Consider the following 26814-nt stretch of genomic DNA (forward strand, 5'->3'; position numbering starts at 1 on the left):
ATCAAACGCATCCTAGGGTTGTCAATGGTTTCTGACCAAATAATAGTAAGGACAATTATAAAGGCACTCCACAAATTAATAAGGGCAACCCAAATTATTGAAAGGTGACGATTTTTTTATAAGTTTTACCATTATTAGGGCATCCCACGATTTTTACCTCTTTCTTCATCTGCCTCCATCAGATTTGTCGACTTTTCCCATCCAAAAACTTTTAACCAACTCCGACAACATATTTCATTTTGACGATTTTCTCATCTTCCTCATATAGGACTAGGACTCGGGAGGGTTGGGGATGAACCCATACCCAACTCAAACTTGACAAGTACCAACCCACGTCCTTGCCCAATCCAACCCCCAGGCTTAAATTTTCAACCCAAACCCTAGTCAAGTCAGGTTGTTCAAGTTAATGCATTCCTCATTAATATTAGGTAATTTAATATTTGTAAGGGTTTTTATAAAGATAAGTATTGTGTAAAAGAACTACAAATTTACAATTATTTTCCCTAAAAATGTGTTCCAAAAGTTTATATACATAAAATTATAACCAAATTTAAAAAGAGAAGAAAATAATAAGATTAACTAAAATAATAATTATAATTTTCAAAAAAAGAAAAATATTTAAAGTTGTAAGATAATCATTGTATGACAATATAGAATTACAATTAAAACAAACCATTAATAACAAAGCCATCATTTATCCAATGAAAATAATCACACATTAGTTTTGATACATAGATAAACAAAGGCATACATAGAAATATGAATTATGAATGTGAAAGAAACCAAGATAATAAATATTTTTAAATTATATTCATATTAAGTTTGGATTCAAGCAAATTGGGTTGGCCAATACTTATGCCCACGCACACCCAATTTAAGTCGAGCACTTTTTTTTATTGCTCGAACCTGAGGCTAAACCCAAGCTAACTATGCCCATACTTGACCTAAGGTCAAATTCAACCTAGTAGATGCCAGTTTTGCCTGCCCGTATGCAACCCTACCTTCATCATTCCTCATTCTCTCCTCTCCCTACCATTTGTTTGTTGAAAATCCTAATCTAAAATATAAATAAAAAAATGGAAGAAGATGAAGTTGTAACTTCAAACCCTTTATCCCAAAAGATGGAGATTTTCATTCAATCACACTCTTCAATGATCCAAACACACTCTTCAATGGCCCATTGATTTTTTTATATTAAAAAATTCTTCAAAAAGCTTTCTTATTTACAAATATGCATTGTGTAGTCCACCAATTATTTCCAAAAGTAAGCCACAAAGTTACATTGGGTAGACCACCCATTGTCTCCTAAAAACTTTACATCATTTGTTTGTTAGACATTTACCACACTTTGTTTGGTTGTGGTGTTCGTGTTTGTCAACATGGTGGTCTACTCATGGGAAATAAAACGAAAACAAACTTACTCGATAGGAATGCCACGTTTTTTAAGGAGGAAGAACGCCGCATTTTTTTAAGAACTCCAGTAGTAGTAATTGTTCTGGTGACTGTGTTTGATGAAGGGAATCTAAACTATTCAAATCGATGAAGAAAAAAAGAAAGAAGTTGGGTTGTTTTTGTAGACACCTCAATTTGAACGGGCCACTTCTCGAAAGGGCCCAAAAATATCTATTTTCTAAATAAATGGGCCAACGGACCTTAAAAGCCCAAGTCATTGAAAAGTGACATTTTTACCAACCCGAGGCCCCTAAGACCTCTCAATGGTTTAGGAGACCCACCAAAAGGACTCAGCCTACCTTACGTCTTCCCAATATTCACCGCTCCGCTTCCAAAATAAAAAACGCCAAATTTTCGGTAAATTTCACCAACGGGCCTAAAAAGCCCGATTCGCCAACACGTGGCATTTTTTATCAAACTAATGATTGCAAAAATCTAAAAAAATTAAAAAATTAAAAATGTGAGACTTGGGATGTCTACCCCTCCTCTACTACCATCGCTCCGCCTCCGAATCCGCAAAAAACCATAGGCCCACCTAAGGCCCATGAGCCCTCAACACTTTCCTAAATCGATTTCTCATCTTACCCCTAACTTAAAATCAATCCACATCAACCAAAATCTAAAACCAACCTATACCCTCAAAATCCATTCCAAAATAACCCCCAACCAATTCCTAAAATCCAAAACCATTTCATAACCCAAGCCCAAAACACTCCAAAGCCTCTAAGCCTAAATCCATATCCAATTCATATCCAACCCACAACCCTAACCCATCAACCACTACCCACATCAACCAATCACCATCTTGATAATCAAAGATGACACATGTCATCACCCCATCTCACCTCCCTCACCCAACTACCTACCCCATTAATTTGCTTTAAATCCCATCTACCCACACATCAACCCATCACCTTTTCTCTCAAATCAAACACATCTACCCACACCCCTAACCTATACCTCCCCTAATCTACCCTCATCATTCCCTATAAAACCTACATCTACAACCTAAACCTACACCATCCTCTCAAGTCAAACACTCAACCTCTCCCATCAACCTATCCCAACCCTTCATTTCCACCCACCTTAACACATGGCATCATCTCCCTCACCCTCCCAAAATATCATCAACCACCTCTTTAAATCCTCCATGCTCTTAAATCAAATCACAACCACCATCTTAAACTTACCTCACCAAACACTCCACCCAAATGGGTTGGGTAGGATCCAAACCATTTGGGTCAAAACTCACCCATTTAACCCTCCTTACCTAAATACCCTCCAATCTCCTCTAAATTACACCCACTTCTCTCTCAAACTCATAACCATTCTACCCTTTTTCTTCACTTCACCCCATTATATCCCTAAAATAACTCCTCAATATCTATAAATACCCTCCTCCTCTTCCCAAAAATGGCCCAACTTTCACTACAAAGTTTCTCCCCAACTCTCTCTCTACTAACAACTATCACCCCTCTCACTAAGAAAATCCTCATCAATTCCATCACACTAATCCTCCCCAAGTCTCATAAAAAAAATCACATACTCATCATCTCTTCTTTACTCCTTCAACAAAAAAAAAAGAGTTGTATTTGCTTAAAATACTAAGGACTCAAGAAGACTCAAAGAAGAAGAAGAAAAGAAGAAAGAAGATACAAGGTGGGTTCAAGGCAACCCCCCCTCTCTCTTCTACATCCTCTCCTCCTCCCTCTTCTATCACCCCTCTCCCTTTTATTTTATTTTTTAGGATGAATGGACCCCAAGGCTAAAGGTCTATAAGGGCAATTTCCATCAATGGAATGACCCTATGATCAAACCGAAAATGAACCCCTATCTAGGGTACAAATGCACAACACGTGGCACATCATTTTTCGTATTTTTTTTAATCAAATGACCGAGTTGAGTTGAGGTTACCACTATTTAGTGGGGAGAAAAGGGTGCCTAACACCTTCCCTTTTCTCCAACCGAGCCGCTTACCCCGGATCTTAAGGTTTGATCCGTACCTTATCCACGTGAGTCACTAAAATGCCAAAATGTCACTTTTTCAAAAATGCACATCGGGTGACCATTCACACCCACTTACAATATGAATGGTGGCGACTCCAAATCATAGTAGATGTGGCCGTCGTAATGACGAAATCACGTGTCTACAGTTTTCATCTTATGGGTTGCCTTGTGTACACGGGAGGCCCTAATGAATAACTGGGGTGCCCTTATAATTACCCTAATAATAAAAATGATAATAATAATAATAATAATAAACTAAGTAAAAAAATACTCAAATATACTCCATAGAGGTTAAAAAATATATGGTTTTATACACATGCCAATTCACTTGAGTATGTTACATCCGAATTCCAATCCAATATCCGATCGACATTTAGAATCAATATCCAAACAATCGTGATAATTTGACGCTCATTTTTCGTACGCTATTTGTACGCTCCTTCATAGAACCGTGTAACCAATGCTTTGGGATACAGAAACACATATATTTATGGTTTTGTACAATTCTATGAAGGGAGTATACGAAAAAAGGAGCGTCAAATTATCACAACTAATATTTAAATTCATATCCGATAATATCATATTTGAATAACCTATACGGCTATACAAAAAAAAAATCAATTATTTCTCTAGTCAATAATATTTTTTGTTTTCAAAACTATTCATCTTCAATATGTAACAGAAAAATCCTCATCTTCAACCTATTTAAAAAAAAAAAAACTTGATTTTTTTCTTAACACACATTATTTTTCATTTCCTCAAAATCAACCGGTTTCATCTTTATCCACAAGCAAAACTTCCCACAAATAATGACTTAGCTTATGTGGCTAGACTTGGGGGTTTGACTAGGATTCAATGCTTAGAAAAGCTCAATGTGTGACCTCTGGGACACTATTTGGTAGGGAAGAAGACAAGGGGTGAGGTGAGGCTAGGTGGTGGTGAAGAAGGGGTGAGAATATTAGTTAAAGAGAGTATGGACCAAAAGCACATTTGGAGAGAATTTTGGCTCTTGAGGTCTTGAATCCCCTTGTCCCATAAAATGAGACCCAACTCATTTTAAATAGAGGGTCCCTATCTTTATCTGTTTGCTCGAGCAATAGATGTCAGCCTAGATATCAGTGGTAGATAGGTAAGGTCATTGTCCAAGATTGACTTCTCTTTTGTCTGTCAGTGTTGACATAGGTCAACTTAAGACAACAAACCTTCTTTGGGATTGACTAAAAAGGGGTGTTAGCAAGACTAACACGGTTCCCTTGTGATAATAGGTTTCCATAGGGAATGATCAAAGAAGGGTGTCAGCAGGAATGACACCTTCCCTTGTGCAAGATAACAGTCCTTGAGGAATGTCATCTTCTGATCCTGACAACCTCGACATGCCTCACTCTATGATCACCAAACCCTAAACCTAGGTGCCCCCCTTTGATTGTGCCTATCTTAACTTGAAGTGTCAACGACGTAGGTTCATCACCTACACCATGTTCATGTGATTGATGAGAGCTCACTTATGATGTTTTCCTTCGTATACTGTTGGTGTCAATGTTTGACCCTACTGGCGCCAATGTATCATTGTTGGTGCCCTCCAAATGCGTAATCGAAAACGTCTATCAATATTAGCCCCCTGCTCGACAGGAAAACATAGTTCTTCATCGCGCAAATCCAATGTGTTTTCTTATAGGAACTTGGAGTCGGGACGCCCTTCGAAGGAATATCCAAGATTCGTTAGGGACTCGCTTAAATGTCGCAAAATGGATTGAAGCGTCATTGATGCCATACCAATTGAGGAATCACCCCCCTTAAAAATTAGGGTTATGGAATTTATTAGCACCGAGCTAATTAAAGAGTTAGTCACTCCATTGATGCTAGGCCAATTAAGGAGTTGGCCCTAAAAAAGGTTAGGGACTCCATTGGCACCATGCCAATTAAGGAATTATCCCTAAAATGGGCTAGGGACTTCATTGGCACCAGGATGTTGTAGAGTGCTTTTGGGCCACCATGGTTTGTGTCTAAAATAAGACATGTTGTTTTGTCATTAGGAGGTATACAAAAAAAATAGTGAGGGAATTCCAAGAAAAAATACATAAAAATAGATGTTTGATTGCTTTAAGGTAGAGTGATCGCTCTGATCCAAAAGTGAACGTTTTGATCCAAGAATGTTCCGATTAAAAAGTTGGACGCAAGCAAAAACAAAAAAGTTGTGTCCAAAATGGTTCAACTAAGACTGAAGGCCTACCCTACAATGTCAAAGAGCCCTGAATAATCCAACAATGCTGGAGGTACTCAAAATGTTAATTACCAAAGAATGATTAAAATCATGAGCCATCATTCACTATTAATTGCCAAGGAATGATTAGAACTCCGAGGCACCCTTCACTGTTAATCGCCACTAAATGATTAGAACTCTGAGGCCTTCTTCAATGTTAAAGTGCCATGAATAAACTAGTAATACTGGAGGCACTCTAAGTGTTTGAGGTACCATGAAGGACCAACAATACTACAAGGTACATTTTTTCAATTCAATTAATAGATGGTATACCATGGGTAGACTATCAATGCTAGAAGGTATCCACTCCCAATGTCGTCAAACTAAGGGTAGTCTTGATGACATTGAGCATAAATAAAAAGTTTGGTGAAATTTGAAAGTGCCATGCATTTAGTGATTGCATCTAAATAAAACATACCAAATTTTGTAAATTGAGCAATGTTATTTTTTCTAGATTAAGTTTTTAGTTTGGGAAAGAAAACCACTTTCCTTTCTAAGTTTGTAAGGAAAGTTTCTTGCATTATCTTGTGGCATCCAAAACATGATCCGGTATCATAGGGATGTAGAGAAAAAAATTCTAAGAACGTTAGATTTTTTTTTTGTGGTGAAAATGAATTTTTTTATTGAACGCTTTATGTGGGTCGGGTTAGGTTACCTATTTAATAAGTGTGTTGGGTTTAGTTTTAAGTTTTTAACATGATTATTAAATGGGCCAGGTTTGGTTGGGTAAATTTTCAGAATACCCATACTACAACATGACACGACCTAACCCATTGCCACCCCTATATAAGATTGCACAAAATAATTATACTTTAGGAAATGCTATCTCTAGTTGATTATCTAATTAACAATGTTCATTAGGATATGAAATAATATTTTTGATATTTTAAATCCACGCAATAAAACAACACGATTGTCTCCTTCCTTTGTTTCCATCTATTCCCCCATAAAAGGGGTTGAGATTAAGTCTCATCATAAATTTTAAAGATAACTTTTAACTTTATTGTATTTTCTTTTCACTCATTTTTCAAATATATTCTTCAACTTTATACATTATATTTTCTCTTCCCATGGGTTGAATCATAATTATTTTTTTTGTCGCGGGTGCAAACTATAGTTAATGGTACAATTGAAAAGCTTGAAGATGAATGATTTTGAGAAAAAAATTAGTGATTTTTAATTGGAAGTTGAAGAAAATGATATTTAGGTCATTCTCTATTAGTCTATGAGAGAAGGCCCAATCAATAGGCAATGCCATCTCCAAAAATTTGTGAGGAGGGAGGCAGATGTGGAGGGAGGTGATGGAGTGTGGGCAAATGAGACATGCAACTAGTTTTAAAATACATGGGTAACTCTAAGTTCTATGGGGGCAATTACCCCCACTAACTCTTTACTAGCTTTGCCCTGCCTCTTGTATCCCTTTTCCATCCATATGTTTAAGACTTTATTACCTTTTCAAGACTATCCCTTAACCCCAAAGAGCATCTCCTCCGTACGAGAAAACTTTAGGGCCTGTGTGGATTAACTTTTCTAAGTACTTCTGACTTTTGCGGGGAATCAGAGGCACTTTAAAGGTGTTTGGATAAATAAATAACTCATAGAAAGAACTACTTTACTATGGAGTCATTTTAGTACTTTTTCACGAAGTACCGATGGTGCTACTTCTCTAAACTACTCTTGCGCGGAGCTACAAAACATTGTCAAAATGACGGGATTGGGACAAGTATGCCCTCATAAATATTGAAAATTACAAGCATACCCTCAAAAATGCAATTAAATAATATTTTATTATTATCCATTGATGTGGTGGTAGCCTTTTAGTGTAGTATTTAAATTTGGATTTCTACCTCCCCCAATTGCTCATTCAATGATTTATTCATGAGCATTTTAACCATGGTTGAAATTTTCTTATTGCAAGATTGATGTGAACAATTACACACAAATTTATTATCCATTGATGTGGTGAAAGCTTCGTCATATTTTTAGTGGTTGCACATATTTGCTCATAATATCTTCTATTTGTTTATAATTGTTGGGTGTTTATATTAGTTTTTATGAATAAAAACAATAACTTTTATTCATTTTGAAGAATAATTTGTTGAGTTATAATGTTAAAAATAGTAACTGATACTTATAAAGGGCATTTTGATCATTTTAACATAATTTAAAATAATTTCCAAACACAAAACTCTATCAAAAGTACTTCTGACAGTACTTTTCAGAACTTACATCCAAACACACAACAGTTATCCACTTACTCCAGATAGTACTTCAAAAAGTACTTATATTCTAAGTACTTCTGGCTCCTGTATCCACACGGGCCCTTAGTTTTTGTTAAAGTCAAGCGATGTTTAGTTGAATTTTTTTAAAATGAATTAATTAGCTAGTTACAAAGCAAAATATAGGGGTATTAAGCGGAAAAGCTTTACAGTGTATTAAGTTAACAAAGGTCCCTAGGATTTTATATAATAAGTTAAGGGAGTTATTGTTGGCACCCCAACTTTTACTTATTACATTCCAATTTCTTAAGTTATTTACACACCCCAATTAAAGATTAAATACACTTTTCAAACATTTACAAAGATTTAGCTCAAGTAATTATTTCAACATTACAAAATATTATAACACTCATTCAAACAATTTCAATGAACTTCTATTGGCACCCAACTTTTATTTATTTTAAATTATTTACCTATTTTCTTTATTTTTAATTGGGATGTAATAAGTAAAAGTTAAGGTGCCATGGTAGCTCAACTTTTGCAAATGCCTCACTAATTCCTTTGTAAATCACCAAAGAATTGCACACAGCTGGTGTGGTGTGGTGTGTACATCCCAATTTCTTAAATTATTTACACGCCCCAATTAAAGAAATACACTCTTCAAACATTTATAAAGATTTAGCTCAAGTAATTATTTCAACATTACAAAATATTATAACACCCATTCAAACAATTCCATTGAACTTCCATTGGCACCCAACTTTTACTTATTTTAAATCATTTATTTATTTTCTTTATTTTTGATTGGCATGTAATAAGTAGAAGTTGAAGTGCCATAATAGCTCAACTTTAGCAAATGCCTCACTAATTCCTTTGTAAATCACCAAAGAATTGCACCTAGTTGGTGTGGTCTGGCAATGCAATAGCCGCTCTCTAAATTAATTCCCTACCTTTACGGATACTTTTACAGATTCTTGGGTGATTTTTGGACACATTTTCACATCAAGCCTTCTCTTCTCTTCTCTTGGTTGGACACCTTAGAAAAATCCAACTATTGGTAGAAGCAAAGAGTCTCACTTTTTCTTTTTGTTGCTTTTTTTTTCTTATCTTTCTTTCCTTCTGCCTTTGTTAATGTTTTTTTATACCTTTGTAAGTGGAGATAGAGAGGGCATCACTTTTTTCTACCTTTAGTAAGTAAGTAGAGAGGGAAAGGAATAACATAACCTTTCCTTCTTTATTCTAATTTCTAGATTCCATAAAGAGAAAGAGTTCCTTCTATTTAACCACTAAATTTAGCCGTCCATTTTCAAAATCTTGGATTAAGTACAAAACAATTATATTTTTGAGTTTATTTATTTGGATCTTAATATTTTCATGAAATTTAAAGATCTGTAGTCTTGGATTGCCATTTTAGCTGAACAACCCTTAGTAAGATTTTAAATATTACTAAGTTAGTACGAAAAGTGTTTCTTCTTCTTCAGTTCTTATTATTATAATTTCTTATATTTATATATTATTATTGTCATTTATTGTTATTGTTGTTTCTCTCGTCGCCCTCAGTCCTCTCTTTCCCTTCGTGTGTCAAACCCCTCTCTCTCTCTCTCTCGCTCTCTCGCTCTCTTCCGATCTCTCTCGGACTTGGTTTATGAGGTAACAAGCCAATACTCGTTCCAACTAATTTTCAGATCCAATCTTTATACTCGTCCCTACACCAATAATCGATCTCCCACTCTTATCTCTATTTTCTTGTTTTTGCCCCCAAATCTTTCCATGGATCTGTTCTTCTTGATAGGTTTTATGGCAAAAATTTCACTTTTTAATTAATTCACCCTTATTATTTGTTCTTCTCCATTGATCTTCATATACGTAATTTAGGGTTTTCTGCTTCTCGGATCAATTAGGGCTTTCATTTTAGTTTTTTAAAAAAAGATTTTTTTTGGTGGATTTTTTTACCGAAATATGCTTTTTTGTACTACTTTTTGTGTAGAAGTAGGTGTAATTTTAACTTTTATGTGTGATTTACTGATAATTTGTTCCTATTTTCAGCTCAAAGGAGAAACCCACTCTCGGGTACGTTGTCTTCTTCTCTGTCTGTTTTGTTTCATTGATTTCTCCTTATTGTTATCTTTTCCATTTGTTTAGACGCTTTAAATTATTAATATTTATACTTAATTACAATTTTTTGATATTATAAGGTGGTTTAGCAGATGCTCAGTCGCAAAACTATATTTTATGTAGATAAAAAATAATTAGATCAATAAAATTTTATATCAAAAATAAAAAACCAGGTTGACTTTGGCTGATAATATCGGACCAGTCAACTCTGATATTGGATGGGTCAATGTGATGGACTGTCACATCACCTGGTTGCCTCCGAAACTGAGATGACTTCGATCTCGGACTAGTTTTAAAACCATGATGCTTTTCAAATTTTTTTTTTTAGTTTGATTGGTGGGATGCATCTTTTTATTCGTGCTAGTGGTACTGTGCATGATGCATATCTGTACCCTTAAGTTGTAACTATGAATCATAGTGATAAAAATCTGCAGTCTTTTGAAAAAAAAAACCCGTGATTAAATCATGATTTTAATGGTTGTCAGTAAATCACGATTTCTTGAAAGAGTCACGAAGTTATTGAAAAAAATCTTTGCATTTTCAGATCAATAACGATTAATCGTTATTTTTTGAAAAAATCACATTATTTTTGTTTTTTAGCAATTTGAAGTATTATTTTTCATTTATATATATATTTATACTTAAAACAATTATTTTAACTTTTAAATTAATCAGACATTTTCCCGACTTTTTCCAAATCTTTCTCTTACCGAATTATTGCCGAACCCCGACTTTGTGACTATGATTATTATATATTGTACTCTTCCATGTCCAATGCATCCTATTGGGATTGGTTTCAGTATGATACATAGCAATACACATTATATATCTCAATACCAAAATATGATTACTTGCACAGTATTTTCAGCTTCTACTTTGGTCATGTATCTTCCTAACCATGTCTTCCCCTTTGTATAACAAAATAAACCATAACGAAAAGAGGTTTTCCCCCGTTAAAGTGCTTGGATTTTTTCTTGCCATGTGGAGGGCCAGCATGGCCAAACCAAGGATATCTATTATATTTCTCTGGATTGGGAACATGTAAAGGAAAACCCACCACTCCAGTGAAGAGGTTTGGGGTGTCGCTTGAGATAGCCTGTCCCCTAAACCGCGTTACATGGGAAGATCTCCGAGTCCTCTAGTAGTACATGTGTACATTCATGGAAAATTCTTGTTCCAAGTGTTTTACCATTTAGCATCTTGGGAGCAGCTTTTCTTGGTCTTATTTTGTACAGGAATAAATGCTGTTCCCTTCCTCAATTTCAGACTCGGTGAACTCAAGTTAATTTCCGACTTATCTGTGGTCATGTCTTTGTTGAGGATACTGATACGAGTTGCAATACAAGTGACTTGGCTAGATGTATAACATTCTTTTGTTTGGAACAATATGCATGTAATAGATTGGATATTATCGCTGCCTACTCGTAATTTTTTTTAAATTTATTCTTTATTTCTTTATTTTTATTTTTTCTAATTGTATGCTCCTAACTAGTTCATAATTTCTGTCTATTTAATTATGTAAAATCAGTGGTACGCGGATTAAGACCCGCAAACGGAATATAGCAGCGCCTCTGGACCCTGCAACATTTGCAGATGCAGTGGTCCAGATATATCTCGATAACTCTGGTGATCTGGTAAGTTAACCTATTTATATTGGATTCATGCTTTAGTCTGGGAAAATAATATGGGTTTTTGGAAGGCAATGCTTCTGAATTTTTTGTATATTTAACCCTAGTTTAGTTCCCTGGTATGCTGCATGGATTCTTTTAAATGCGTGACGTGCTCATGTCTGTATATGTTAGGTTGCACTACATTAGATTTGAGTACATCATATGGATTTCTGCTTTTTTTCTCCATTGATATTTTTACCCCAGATATGGTTTTTAAAATTTCCTGATAGGAACTTCTATGGGAAAATATAATGTTGTTACATTTACAGCAATTGTCAATGCATATGTGAACTAACTTGTAAAATTATCCAGCTTGTAATCTATTATTTTTCATATTTTATGAAAAAAATATTTCATTACTTATTGAAAAGTTATTTCATCGACATTATATGATTATACTGCCAAATTATGTATTATGCAACTTGACCTTGCCAACCCCAATATTTGGGTTAAGGATTTAGATGATGATGAAGAACTTATGAGTTACGAGGTCCTATCATCCTCATTAAAGCCTTATCCCGCAAATTTGGGGTCAGTTAACGGATTCTGTTCTTCCATTCAATTTCGTCTAAAGCTATGCCTTCTATTTTTTTTCAAGTACGTTTATATCCAATCTCACTACCTCAATCCATGTTCATTTTGTTTTTCCTCTGTTCTTTTTTAGAACATTGAATGTGCACGTTCAAAAGGTCTATAATCGACCTTTGTAGCACATTTAATAAACTTAAATTATTTTGTCTCGTATTGGGGCTACTCTTTTATTTCACGAATTCTTTCATTCCTAATTTTATCCTTCTTATTCTTTCTGGTTTTAGCTACTTAGTTTTTCAATTAATCCCTCTCAGCATTTTTGTCTCAGCTGCACTTAATCTGTGAACACATTCTTAATTGCTTAACATTCATCTCCATAAAGCATAGTTGGTTTTGCTACCATTTTATAAAATTTTCCTTTTAATTTGATGTTTGGATTTTGAACTGTGTCAGTACATAGCACTCCTTAAGCACACCTCCTCTTTAATTATCCTACTCTAATTCTTTGGACAACATTGTATACGTGAGATAATGATCTGCTTGCCCACTTACCTTTCAGAGAGGTTTAAGCCCACATTTTGTAATTCAGTTATCTTCATATGCTTGACCAAGCATTTGCCATTGCAGGAACTTGTTGCTAAGAGCATTGAATCTTCGGACCTTAACTTCTCAAGATACGGTGACACCTTTTTTGAGGTGAGTATTCTTCGCACTGATAATGGTTTTTTCGTCTTCTCAGTTGATTTTGTTTGAACTAATCCTTTACTGAGTGCTAATATATATTTTGTCTTTTTATTGTGAAAGTCTATATGTTTGAATTTTCTATAGTAGTTTTACATATTAAAAAAAAGTTCTAATGGAAAGCATTTGGGTTAGTTGCTCCTATATTCAATTTAAGTTAGTGATGGATTTTAATGAAAAAATGGCATACATAATGGGTTTCATTCTCATTTAAGTATCATGTTTATGGCTGACTGACCTCTAAGTGGTTTGAAGTTTCTTTTTGCGAAATTTTGGGGCCTCTCTTGAGTGAAGGTGATTCAACTTGTTTTTATTCTTGATTATATAGATCATCATGGGCCCTTGGTGATTAGCCAACAAGCTGGACCATCTCTTGGATTTGCCTTATGGGATGTCTTTCTTGTATAAAAATGAGATAGCCAAACTCTTGGACAATTAGCTTATGTAATCAGAATATAATTATTACCATAAGCACAATTACTTATCTTTGAGATTCATCTCTCTCTCTCTCTCTCTCCATGTATATACATACTAGAGTTCGCTCGTGTCTATGGCACAAGCATCCACTTTGGGCTTGGGGGGGGGTAAAAGTGGGAAAATAACAAGTTGGAGGGGTATTAGTAAAAATTTTTGTGGTTAAGGGGGTAAAAAAAGGAAAAATAATAAAATTGGAGAGGTAATATTAAGAAACTGGGTAAAAGGGGCACGGACATCCTCTTTGGGGTTAAATGAGTAAAAGAGGAAATATAATAAAGTTAGAAGGAGTACTATTGAAAAAGGGGGTAAAAGAGGAAATATAGTAAAATTGAAGGGATATTATTGCAAAAGAGGGGAGGGGGGTGGGGGAGAGGAAAGATAATAAAGTTGAAGGGGTGAAGAGGAAAGCGGGGTAGTGTGGACCCCACTCCATGTAGCTGGATAGGACATTTGTCCAGTCTAGATTAAAAGCCTGTTTGCTATTTCATATACCAAGTAACCTTTAAAGTTTAAAAGTTAGCATGTGTATGTATATAATTATATATATTTCTTTTAGGTTGTGTATAGAACTCTTAGTGTGGTTTCACTTTTTACTAATTATTACTTTACATATTGCTTATCTTGTCAATTGTTTTTCCTTTCTAATAGTTATTGGATATACCGATAAATATAGGTGGTTTTCACGGGTGGACGGACTCAACCTGGCACAACAAAGTCTGATGAGGGGGAGCGGCACACCTATTCTGTTATAGATTGTGAGCCAAAACGGGAAGCTATTTTACCATCTGTACTCTACATACAAAAGATCTTGCGACGGAGGCCTTTCCTCATAAAGAATCTCGAAAATGTCATGCGAAGATTCCTGCAATCATTGGAGCTTTTTGAGGAGAATGAAAGGAAAAAGCTTGCAATTTTCACAGCACTTACCTTCTCTCAGAAGCTATCTGGGCTTCCACCGGAGTCAGTTCTCCAGCCACTACTCAAGGATAATCTTGTGGCCAAGGGGCTAGTGCTTTCATTCATAACAGACTTTTTCAGGGAGTATCTGATTGATAATAGCCTCGATGACCTGATTTCTCTTCTCAAGCGGAGTAAAATGGAGGACAATCTCCTTGATTTCTTTCCCTCTGCAAAGCGTTCTGCTGAAGGTTTCTCTGAGCATTTCAGGTAGTTGTTTCCTTCAAGAATAATGCAATCGTTATTCTGAAAATACAAATGATCTTTAGCAATATGGAAATATGTCATTGAAAGCTGTCTGCTTTTTTTCAATCGAGTCCAATTAGCCTTACTAAGTTAGTAAGGATTTCATCTTTACTAAGGGTCCTTGGGCTCAACTTGTGGCATCCAAAAGCATGATCCGATGCTTCAGGGTTGTGGAGGACAGAATTCTATGAACTTAAAAAAAAAATTCCAGAAAAAGTTATATTTCACCGTTGAATTTTAATTTTAAATTTGGGAGTTAGGTGGAACTTCGGTAGCCTTCCATTTTCGAAACCTTGGATCAAGTTCAAAAGATTTTTTTTTGAATTTTTTTATCCATGTTTTTCCATGAAATCTAGAGGGCTGTGTTGTTGGATTGCCAATGTGGTAATCCATTTGAGCACAAATGTGTTAGTGTTTTTGATTTTAGGTTTAGAGTGTTTTTTAAGACCCCTATTTTATGTGATTTTATTTTTCTTTGGTGAACTATGAAGGAATCTTTTCTTTGTGAGGAAATTTCAGATGTAAAAGATGATTTAGCATTATTTTTTGAATGGGGTTTAATGTTGTAACACCATCATCATCGCCATCTATGTATGCTTCATCCCAAATATGGGATCTACAACATTAATCCTATGTCACATTTTTACCAGTCAATTGTCTTGAACAATATCTTCAAAATTGGCATATAGCACCATCTAATATTGTAATGTCAAATGTTTGGCAAATGTCGGTTACTCATTAAGATTTAAGTTACATTTGACCATTTAAAAATCTCCATTTTAAGATTTCAATCCCTATTTTTTCCCTTTTAGGGCTGGGTAAAGCACTAATATTAGACACATTTCAAGTTCTAATCTCTATGTTATACCATTAATTTTTCTCCAAATAATAGCTTCTGGCTTATGTCTTTGTTGGGCAGCAAGGAAGGGCTGACAGCTTTGGTCGAATACAATGAGAAGAAGATATTTGAGGTTAAACTTAAGGAGATGAAATCTGCTTTAACAACCCAGATAGCAGAGGAGACTGATATATCTGAAGTCATAGAAACTGTCAAGCAACGTGTTAAGGATGCTAAGTTACCTGACATTGAGGTTGTGCGCATTTTATGGGATGTTTTAATGGATGCTGTTCAATGGTCAGGGAAAAATCAGCAGCAGAATGCTAATGCAGCGCTACGACAAGTACGTGTTATTTATCCATTTTTTTAAAAAAATTTGTAGAACAATCAATGTTCTTGATCATTTTTTTTACTTACAATTTACAATCTGGATTCTAAGTTAATGTCTTACATGGTATTACTTCCTTCTTTGCAATAGAGCATGGACTAGCATTATGTTTAACCATTCCATAAGTGCATGTTATTTTTCAGTCAAATACCATAACCCATAGTTCCATAATCCATGCAACCAAATGAGCAATGAACCATCATTCTGTTCTTTATTTGTTAGCTTCTCTTTTATTCTCATCATCAGTGCTTGTGGGAGCATTCTTATAGCATAGTGGTATCCAACTCCCCTACCAATTTATTAATTTTTTATTTTTGATGAGTAAAATTTGATTAAAAGAAGGTGGGAGGTTTAGAGAACCAAACCCAATCCCACCTACCTACGAAATCATAAAATAAATACACCTATAAATTCTTTACAAATTTTATCAAAAAAAAGAAAAAAGAGGAAAAAAAAGAAAAAAGAAAAAGGACCCAGGATGGAGAAGATAAGCTCCTAAAGAGAATGCTTCTTGTCCTCGAAGACACGATCATTCCTTCCCTCCCAAATCCCCCTAAGAATCAGAGAAGGGAGTCGAGCTCCAAAGACGCCGCCTCTTTAACATAAGGAATTCCTGTCCTAAATGCGTCAACTCTTTGAACAAAGACTTATTGGACAATGCGAGCCCAAGACACTAAAGCGAGAAAAAAAATATGCCCATATTTCTGAAGCCATCTTGCAATGGATAAGAATGTGACTAGCCGATTCTTCATTTTTTAAGATTAAACTGATTTTATTAAAGGGGAGGATGAGAACACCACCACAAGACTAATCATAGAGTCTCATCTAAAAAGAAGGTCCTCAAAAAAACACACATCTAAAACCTTTATACATTTTACAAAGATGAAGGATGAACCTATGAAAGCATCATGAGGTTTGGAATAGGGAAAGGAAATGCATCCAAACCTTATGGGCAAAAGCACAATGAACAGGGAGATGATCCGTTGACCCCCCCCCACCTGGAATAAAAGTTGACAGAGATAATACCCCTAAGTTTAAGTTGGTTAGTGATTAGGAGTCAACCCAAACTTGCAATTCAAATAAAAAAAAACACTTTGGAGAGGATTTTAGGGGATCACATCATAAAAACAAGGAAATTAGGATAACTTGGCTCATTATTAATGCAAAACGCAACCAATGATGAGAATTACTACAATTTTATTTCTCCCGTGGCGAAATCTTCCCAGTCAAGGAGAATTGATGGGGACATCAAATCTTAAAAAGTAGATTTTAGTTTTTATTTAGATTTATGTTTTAGGGTTTTATTTTCATTTTTTTTTTTGGGTTATTTTGATGTTTTATTAGCCCATGGTCTTAGTATAATATTTCGGGGCAGTTTAGTAACTTTACTTTGTCTTTATTTAAGTTTATTAGGGTTTGAAAATTAAGAGAGGGAAAGTTATAAAAATTAGGTTTATTTATTTGGTGTTTTAGTTTGATTAGGACTTTTAAATTTATTTTCTTTATATAGATTGTATTAGGATTTTTTTAATTAATGAATGATGAAAATTTGATGAATAAAGAATGAGTTTCTTTAATGGAGTGAAGTGAGTTCTCTACCATTTTTGGTGTGATTCCAAGAAATCCTTGGTGTGATTCCAAGATTCTATTTTTCTATCCCCCCCTTTTTTTTTTTTTTTTCTAATATTTATTTGTTTCTTTTTATTATTTTCTCTTAACTTTCTTGATTCTTGAAACCCCTTTCTTGAATCTTGATCCTTGATTCTTGAAACCCATTTGATTTTAACCCTTAATTATTACCCAATAATCCTTAACCTTTAATCCCTTCGTTAACTTTTTATCATTTTCATTAAAATTGTGGTCACGCTTACCTAAAATTCAAAATCAAATTCCATTTTCTTATCTCTCCTATTGTTGTCCAAATACCCTAAATCCTTCCCTAATCCAAATACCCTCGACCTTGTAATTTCAAAATGTTATAATTGGAAATGTTTTGCAATTGTTGCCAAAATCCTTAAATCCTTAACCCAATCCCCAACCAGATTTCCCTAAATCCCCTATTTTTCCAAAATTAAATTTCATTTTCTTATTTCCCCTCATTGTCCTACATCAATTATGCTCATAGAAACCAAAGAAAAATGATTTGATCGAAAACTTACTTAGAAATGTAAGAAAACCCTTGGAGATGAAGACCCCAAACATAGTTGTCAAAAGCGGGGCCTTAGGTGCCGAAGCTTTGCCTAGCCTACTCAGGAGCCTAGGCACCCTAAGCTTAAAGTTGGATTAAAAAAAATTCTTTTTTTTCTTTAGTCTTTTCAAAAGACCACGATCTAGGATGTTTTATTAGATTTTTTAAAACATAGGGATGTCTAAAATATTCATCAAAACTTTGAGGGTTTTATAAAAAAAATCTTTTTAGCATTTATACTTCTAAGACTTCTCAAAGTTGAAAGCTAGGAGCACTTTCAAGTGGAGGAGGGAGATGATGACAATGATGGTGGTGGTGACAATGCCCCCCTCAGTTGGAGGGATGAGGACATCATTGACTTCAGATTAGAGGATATTTTTAAAGCTTAGTTGATAATCTATTTACATATTTTTCTTAATTGTTACTTTGATAGATTTTAAATTGCAAATGTTAGGTTGACTTGTTGGGTTTTAATTGATTATTGACTTGCAAGTTTGCTAATTAGTTGATGTTACCTTGGCAATTGCATATTTGTCATTATTTTTTTTATCCTATTTCTTATTTTTTGCATTATTTTTAATAAATCTAAAAAAAGGAAACTATTTTTTTTTGTTGCTTAGGCTCCGCTTAGGCCCTACTTAGCGTTTTTAACAACCTTGACCCCAAGGATTCCCACCATACCTTCCTCAATTCAATCCTTAAGGTACCAATTAGTGAGACCGAATCTACCAATTTTCAAAATTCTACACAGAATTTTGATCATACCCAAATTGCACTCTCCCAAATTGTATCTCATATCCCCCTAGACCCTAAAACATATCCTCCACCACCATCCCATCAAAATCCTTTCTATAATTCCCTTCCCCAATCCCTCACACCTCATACCCACCACTCCTAAATCCTCAAAATCAAAACTCTCACCCTCCAACTCATAATCCCAACCCTCCGTATAACCCTTATAACCCTTCCCAAACACAACCAATTTCTTATATTGATTATCTTGATAAATTGGATTCCTACTCAATCCACCACCCACCTGAATTCATTAGGTCGAATATTGGCTTAAGGTAGACATCCCACAATTCAATGACCTTCTCCACAGTAATGATTTCCTTGATTGGTTATTTACAGTGGAGAGTTTTTTCGAATATAAACATAGGTGTTTCAAATCCCATGAAAAAGGATATTTGGTGTTGGTCTACCTTAGCAAGGATTGTTTTTCAACGGGCACCTACAACAAAACTAAGTTTAAGAAGATCATTGACGACGACATCAAATCTTGAAGAGTAGATTTTCGTTTTTATTTAGATTTCTGTATTAGAACTTTATTTTTATACTTTTGGGTTTATTTTGATGTTTTATTGACCCATGGTTTTCGTATAATATTTAGGGGCAGTTTAGTGATTTTAGTTTGTCTTTTATTTAAGGTTATTAGGGTAGAAAAATTAGGAGAGAGAAAGTTACGAAAATTAGGTTTATTTATTTGATATTTTAGTTTGACTAGGATTCTTGATTTATTTTCTTTATATAGATTGTAATAGGTTTTTTTTTTAGGAATGAACAACGAAGATTTTGATAAATAAAGAATGTGTTTCTTTCATGGAGTGAAGTGAGTTCTCCACCATTCTTAGAGTGATTCCAATAAACCCTTGGTGTGATTCCAAGGTTTTATCTTTCTATCCCTTTCTCTTACTTATTCTAATATTTATTTTTCTTTTGTTTATTATTTTATTTTTTTTGATTTTCTTTTAATTCATTTTTCTTGATTTTTGAAACTCCATTCTTGATTCTTGAATCCTATCCTTTCTTTTGACCTTTAACCATTCTTTAACCCTTCTCATCTATCCTACTGAAATTGTCGTAATTGCGAAAAAAAAACAATAATTTTCTTTTGGGTTTACCTATCCTAACCCAAATCGTAAACTCAATCTCATAAATACCCTATACCCAAATACCCTCAACCTTGTAATTTCAAAATGTTTTGATTGGAAACGTTTTGCAATTGTAGCCCAAATCCTTAATCCTTACCAAAAATTCTAAACCAAATTCCCTAAAACTCCTATCGTTTTCTTATCTCCCCTCGTTGTCTTGCGTCATACCTCCACTTTCCATCCTCAAGAAAATTAGCAATAATGCTCATTGGACTTACTGGAAGACATGCACATCTTTTCTTATTATCCCGAGAATGGAGTTTCTTTATTTGTGTTGAATATGGGGACGAGTTCTCTTCAAGAAGGAGAGCCTGATGAAGGACATCTACAGATTCTAGTTAGAATCTTAAGTAGTTTCCTAATTCTAGTAGGATTTTTTTCTATTTTCTAGTTTTAGTAGAATTTATATTTTCTATTTCTAGTAGGATTTTTATTTCATACATATTTTGAGAGTACAATTCCTTGTTACTTGTTAGTTTCTACTTTGTTTTAAAATTCTTTTTAATTATTTAAACTGTAATTAGAAGTATCCAAATTGATTTATTGTAGGTTTAGAAAGTTATTATTATATTATAAATAGATTAGAGAATTACTTTTTAGTATTTTAGAAGGTTTTTAAGTTGTTATGATGGAGCTATCTATGTAAGGAGCTCCCAAAACGAAATTCAATGAATTCTATATCTATCAATTCAATTATCTTTTCTCTCTTAATTACTTTTAGGTTTATACTTTATTTTCTTCAAGCTATTGCTTGTTTATTAATTGAATCCATTGCTTCAAATTGATTTTGTGTTTTCCATTGAACATGATTTCTTAATTCCTTTCGAATCTATTGATTCACACGCTTCCATTACTTCACTTACCCTCCCGATTATAACCCCAAACTCTAAGATCCTTTGCTTGGTAAGATAGAGCATTGGAGGATAAAAGTTTTGTGTCAATAGCCACTCCCTGAATCTCTCAATTGTTAAAACATCTACTGAGGCCAAGATCCCAAAACACATCCCTGCCATCATGAGACATGCAGTTGGAATTGGTAACCCTTTCTTAGAGGATATCGCAATATAATTGGAAAAGGCTCTTCCAACGAAGTATCATAGCACAATCGTTCCTCCCAAAACAATGCGATTCCCTTTCCCAACCTTAAAACGAATATGTTACAAAATTTTGGAGACAACTTACAAATATCTTTCCAAACCTGTACCCATAGGACAAACTAACGGAAAGACTCTCCCATCCCATCGAATCCTCCCCATACTTGGCCTTAATTACTTTCCCATATCATTGATTGCCAACTTGATTTTTGCAAAGAAAGTCGCACCAATTTCTCCTATTGTCATTCCACCCTTATAGGAATAAGAAACAATGAGAAGTAATTCGGAATGCTGGACATAATACTTTTAATTAGGGTTATCTTCCCACTATTTGTTTTGCTTTTCTTTTGTCTTGTTTTCTTTTCTTTGTTTTGGGTTGGTTCTCTCGACCCCCTTTCTTTTTCTTTCTCTAATAAAATTATCTTTATTGATAAAAAAAAAAAATCTTTTCTGAAGCCCCAAGTAGGAAGTTTGGAAAGACTCAACCTGACATCCCAGAAATTCTGCCTAGATAGCCAAATCAGGAAATAAACCAACTTAAATTTTTTGGCTCTTTCTTAGATTAATTGGCAAACATGAGACAACTTCAAAGCATCTGAGAAGGCCCTTTATGAAACAAACTTGGTCCCAAGAAGAATCCAGAAATAAAAGAGTATCATCAACGAATTGGAGTTGAGAAATTATTGAACTGTTTTTACTCACTCCAAAGCCTCTTAAAGCACCCAGAGCAATTGCTCTGGATGTCAAAGAACCAAAAACTTCAACAACAATTTTGGAAAGGAAGGGGGACAGCATGTTGCCTTGTCTTAAGCCCTTCATAAATAATCTTCTCTTTAATTTCCTTCATTTTGGACTTTTGGATTGGTACTATGTGAGGGTTCTTAACTCTAAGCACTCTGTCATCAAATTTCTTTTTGATCTCTTCCCTAGGCTTCTTACATTGCACGACAGAATTTTAATCACCATTTTTACTTCTTGCCCCCTTCCAATTCTTCTTTCACTTCCAAAACTTTTCGGTTGGTCATGCATGTTTTAGCATTGCTCCTGAATCTCCATAATCAACATAGGTTGTTTCTTTCTTTTTTCGGGTCCGAAATTGATCCTTCAACACTTAAACTTGTGATTTGATGTCCTTTTTCTACCTCACACGATTGATTGTTTTCTTTTTGAACACCTTGTTCATCTTCTCCTATTTTTTGTCCAATGACAACCTTAAGACGAACAGTAGGATTTCCTCCTTTGCTTGTTGGACATAGGCCAATGGAGATCCTGATGTTTGTTATGTGATGTTTGGGAGTGGGATCCTCTCGCTTTTCAGTCTTGTCAGACTCGAAAGAATCATAATCCATCATGAAATTAGTTGGCATGACATCCTTGGAAAATATTTTTGAAATTGGGAATTTGAAGAAGTCCAAATTCATCAATTTCATTTTTTTTTGACAAGTAAGCTAGACTTGAACCCATGACCTCAAAGTTGTTTTGCAATGTGTTAAACCAACTTAGCTATGGGTCCCCTTTATCAATTTCATTTTTGGAGACATTAAACACCTCTTTGGTGGAGAATGCTTCTAATTAGGAGGATCCAACTTGATAAAGAGATTTCCTGAGGACCAATAAGAAGTAACGGGAACCATGGACTAAATTATGCAGACTTGAACATCTAGGAGAGGAGAATGGATTAGCAGAGAAAATGAATGATTAATAATGATTTGAAGGACCTTCCTTGTCCTCCCATTAATTACATTTTTGCTTATAAAAAAAATAAAAATAAAAATTGAAGGACCTATAAAAAATGATTTGAAGGGTCGAAGCATTCATAAGAATTTGAAAAAAAAACTCACACCTGGCTTCACAAAGGCTGAAAGAAACCTTATGGCTATATTCCCCTTACTCCCTTAACTGTTTGGTGGATCAACAATGACAGATTGGTCTTTATGGGATCATAGTCTTCTTTACTGGGATTCTGAACTTAAAGCGGCTGGTCTCTCCATCCTTATTGATGTTATGCTTGGAGAAGAACTTATTGTTGATGTGCTACAAAGATTGTTTTGCAGTCTCTCTGTGGTTTTCAATATAGCCACAACCAAGCCTTTCGACGAACCTTGTGGCAGTTTATGGATTAATCGGAAATGTTCCCCATCAACCAATGAATCTTCATTAAAAGCTATTTTGCATCTCTCTGTAGCTTCAATGATGCGATCACAACTTTATGATCCTTGGAACCCTTCATCCTCTTGGCACGATCTACTGTTGATTCTTAGTCTCCCAAACACTTCCTAGAAGGCAGCACCCTTTTGGCAAATCACTTCTAGGGAGAAGTGTTTTGCTGAAAACAAAAGTTTCTAGCCAACCAAAAAAGATTTGCCCCACATAGGCCTAGCTCTTACGCTTCTACTTTTGGCAATCCAAATGTTCAATTAATTCTTCTGCGACTTGTCCTACGTCATGGACATTCCTTTTCAAGGGCGTAGGATATGATGTGGTCGTCATCCCAACCCAAACAATTGAGTTCCAAAACTTTCTTTGGATCCTGAATTGAGCGGTTGAGATTGTGACCCAATCTTGTGGGATAATTCTTATTTTTCTATTCTTTTATTCTCTTCATAACCCTAATCTTGTGCATGTATGTTTTCACTCACACTTTGATGGGTCCTTGAAAATCAGTCCCATGCTTCTATGTGCGATAATTCTTGTTTTTTCTATTAGCATATGCTAGCTCCTCTCACCATTTTCTAACATATACGAAATAAAGACAAATAACCAATACAAAAATAGGATTTTGAATGTTTATTATAAAAAATAGGGACATGTGAGTTGATGAAGTTCTTACCTCAAATCTTGTCTGAGATGGATTCACAATGTGAATCCTGTTGCACGTTTGACAATCAAGATGACTCGTGCAATATTTTGAAAATATCACCGAGTCAATACAACTCGGACGAGTCAACCAGGATTTCACATTTTTTTGGTTAAAATAATTAATTTTTTTTATAATTTAAAGATTTATTATTTAAGTAAAATATGATCTTGTGACTAAGCACCTCTAATCTATCATATTTTATAAGAAAATGTATAATTATTTGCATATAAATGTATATATTAACAAAAATTGCAACCCGAGTTAAATGATTTATTTTGTCCGAGACAACTTGGTCTCATTCATGAATGAGCGGGACGTCAAACCAGGAATTAAAACCATGCACCATATGGGTAAACTTAAGAAATAATCCACTTGGCTAAGTGAGGGATTGTATCCCTTATATTACCTGAATGGTCTGTTTACTTTTTTTGCCCCTCTCCCGCCATATGGACCATATGGATAAACTTATGAAATAATACTTCCTGAATGGCTTGTGAATTTTGTGTTACTTTTGGAACAAGAAATTGTACTTAAATGTATTACTTCAATGAGGCTAAGCTTCTCTCTGAGGGCGTGTGGGCAACATTTTACATGTTGAGGATGGCATAGGGATTTTCTTATGTACATTCTTTCATAACATATTGTGGTGTCCTAGATGATTGTGAAAACCCATGTAGTTTCATCACCATTCAGTGGTTTTGGTGATTATTTTTGTGGATATGGTCATAATGGTTTGGCTTGGTCAAGCTAAGAAAAATATTTTTTCTCGATTATCTTCCCCCCCTTTTAAATTCTAGAAATTATTCTGTCTAATATTAAATTTAAATAGGAATGTGTGTTTTTGGACAGGTAAAAACATGGGCAAAACTTCTGAATACCTTTTGTACAAGTGGAAAGTTGGAGCTAGAACTCCTGTACAAAGTTCAGATCCAATGCTACGAGGATGCCAAACTAATGAAGTTATTCCCTGAAATTGTGAGATCTCTCTACGACCAGGATGTGCTTGCAGAAGATACCATTCTCCTCTGGTTCCGTAAAGGAACAAACCCGAAGGGAAGGTATGCAAGTTGGCTATTACAATAGTACAAAATCTGTGTTTATCCTTTAATTCCTTCTGATGGAGATTTCTTGATAACTGATTCTCAACTGATCCTGTTCTCGCTGTATGAGAAACTTGAGTATATTGTTACATAATTGGATAAGAGTAGGACTAGCTTGATTAACATAGTAAGGAAAAAAGGCAAACAAAACATTGAGATTCGTAAATCCTGACGAATCTCAAGGTTTTGTTTTGAGGTGGATGAGCCTTAGTAAGGCCATTTTTCCTCACTAAGTTAGTCAGGAAAGTGTTTTGTGTGATTGAATAATGGTCACAATGTACTCTTGAAGCTGCCTATGAACCAATGACACTGCGTTACATAGTGTAGTGTTCATGTTTCACTTTGCTATAACTTATATGACGGTCGAAGACTAGAGAGTTGCACTAAGCTCTGCTCACACCTTTTAAGAGTTTGTGCCTCGACCATTCAATGATGGCGTATTCGTTACCATCCAAAGTGTAGTCTTTGGGCCCCATTTAGAAGGTTTGCTAGACCAAAGTCGGCCCATGGGATGATTTTAACCACCTAACCCATCAATCATATTCTTTTTGGACAGCCAGAAATACATTGGTGCAATGTAGAGAAAAATGTCCATCTATTAAAATCAGCTGATTGAGCTTATTTTTTGAGAGATTCTATTCCTGTACCAATTTTTGCTAACAGTACCCCAATTCTTATGTAAATCACCATAGAATTACACACATCTTGGTGTGCTGTTAGTAAAAGTTGGTATGAAAGTAGAAGCTCTCAATTCTTGTCAGCGAGATTTTTTATGCTGTCCACATACTGGACTATCCTGGTTGATAATAATGTGTCATATTGTGTAATTAGGCCATGTACTGTTCTTTGCTGGACCATAGTAACCAAGTTCTGATTCGGCAATTATTTGGCATGGCACAGTTCGGTTTAATTGGGGAAAGTTTCAAATTATTTTTGGGACTAGACAAATGATGTTTTTTGGGTTTCTTCCAAAAACCCATCGACTTCAAACTCTAAAAAAAACTATTTTATTCTTGAGATTTGAAGGTTGAAGATATAAATTTGAGGATTTATCCACAACTTACAATTAATTTGTTGATTTGCCTGATTTAGTCGGCTGCTCCCTTGTTCATAGACTTTTTTTCAAAATTTTCTGCCGAATTTTATGGTCTAGGGGGAAATGATTGTTTTGTTTGAGTGAGTTTGTGTGTTATGGAAGTATGGTTAAAGAGTAATTAATTTTTCTATATGTTGCCTCAGCTCCCTGATTCATTATATTACTGTGGGAAACACTGCAGGCAATCCTTTGTTAAGGCTTTGGAACCGTTTGTGAATTGGCTGGAGGAAGCTGAAGAAGAAGAATAAGTGAAGATGAAAGTATAATCTATGACACTAGTAATATCTACTCGTTAATTATCAACTCTTATCTTCTTATATGGTAATTTGTGTGCCATCGATGATGATGAAAACCGCTTATGCTTTATCCCATGCAATAAACTACTCTTTGAATTCTCTCTTTCTTGCACACACACACACACACACACACACACACATGCATGCACAACATGGCACATGTAATACACATACATTACATGCTACCCCTTAAAGGCCATTTTGTATTTTCTGCTACATATTTTAATTAGAGAGATTCTATTGCTACACTTTTGCTAACGCCACTCCTATTCATATATAATCACCAAAGAATTAGCATATCTTGGGGTGGCGTTAGCCGAAGTAGTTGTGGCAATAGAAGCTCTCTCT

The 26814-nt window shown here is 34.8% G+C and overlaps 1 protein-coding gene across 1 annotated transcript; it reads left to right on the forward strand.

Moving 5' to 3' along the window:
• The first annotated feature begins 9449 nt into the window (after window positions 1-9449).
• LOC147382505 (uncharacterized) lies at window positions 9450-26565 on the forward strand. Its single transcript, XM_086429411.1, has 8 exons — window positions 9450-9588; window positions 9985-10008; window positions 11582-11687; window positions 12882-12950; window positions 14146-14639; window positions 15595-15856; window positions 24824-25032; window positions 26352-26565. Exons 1-8 carry the CDS (start codon window positions 9584-9586, stop codon window positions 26416-26418), a joined length of 1236 nt encoding a protein of 411 aa, XP_086285537.1. The 5' UTR covers window positions 9450-9583; the 3' UTR covers window positions 26419-26565.
• The last annotated feature ends 249 nt before the right edge of the window (window positions 26566-26814 follow it).

Source organism: Akebia trifoliata, chromosome 16 (genome assembly GCF_017979445.1).
Source record: "Akebia trifoliata isolate Shusen 1 chromosome 16, ASM1797944v1, whole genome shotgun sequence".
Lineage (NCBI taxonomy): Eukaryota > Viridiplantae > Streptophyta > Magnoliopsida > Ranunculales > Lardizabalaceae > Akebia > Akebia trifoliata.

Coding starts and splice junctions, on each gene's coding strand:
- LOC147382505 (XM_086429411.1), top strand. Junction 12,951..14,145: donor ACGGTGACACCTTTTTTGAG/GTGAGTATTCTT, acceptor CGATAAATATAG/GTGGTTTTCACGGGTGGACG. Junction 15,857..24,823: donor CTAATGCAGCGCTACGACAA/GTACGTGTTATT, acceptor GTTTTTGGACAG/GTAAAAACATGGGCAAAACT.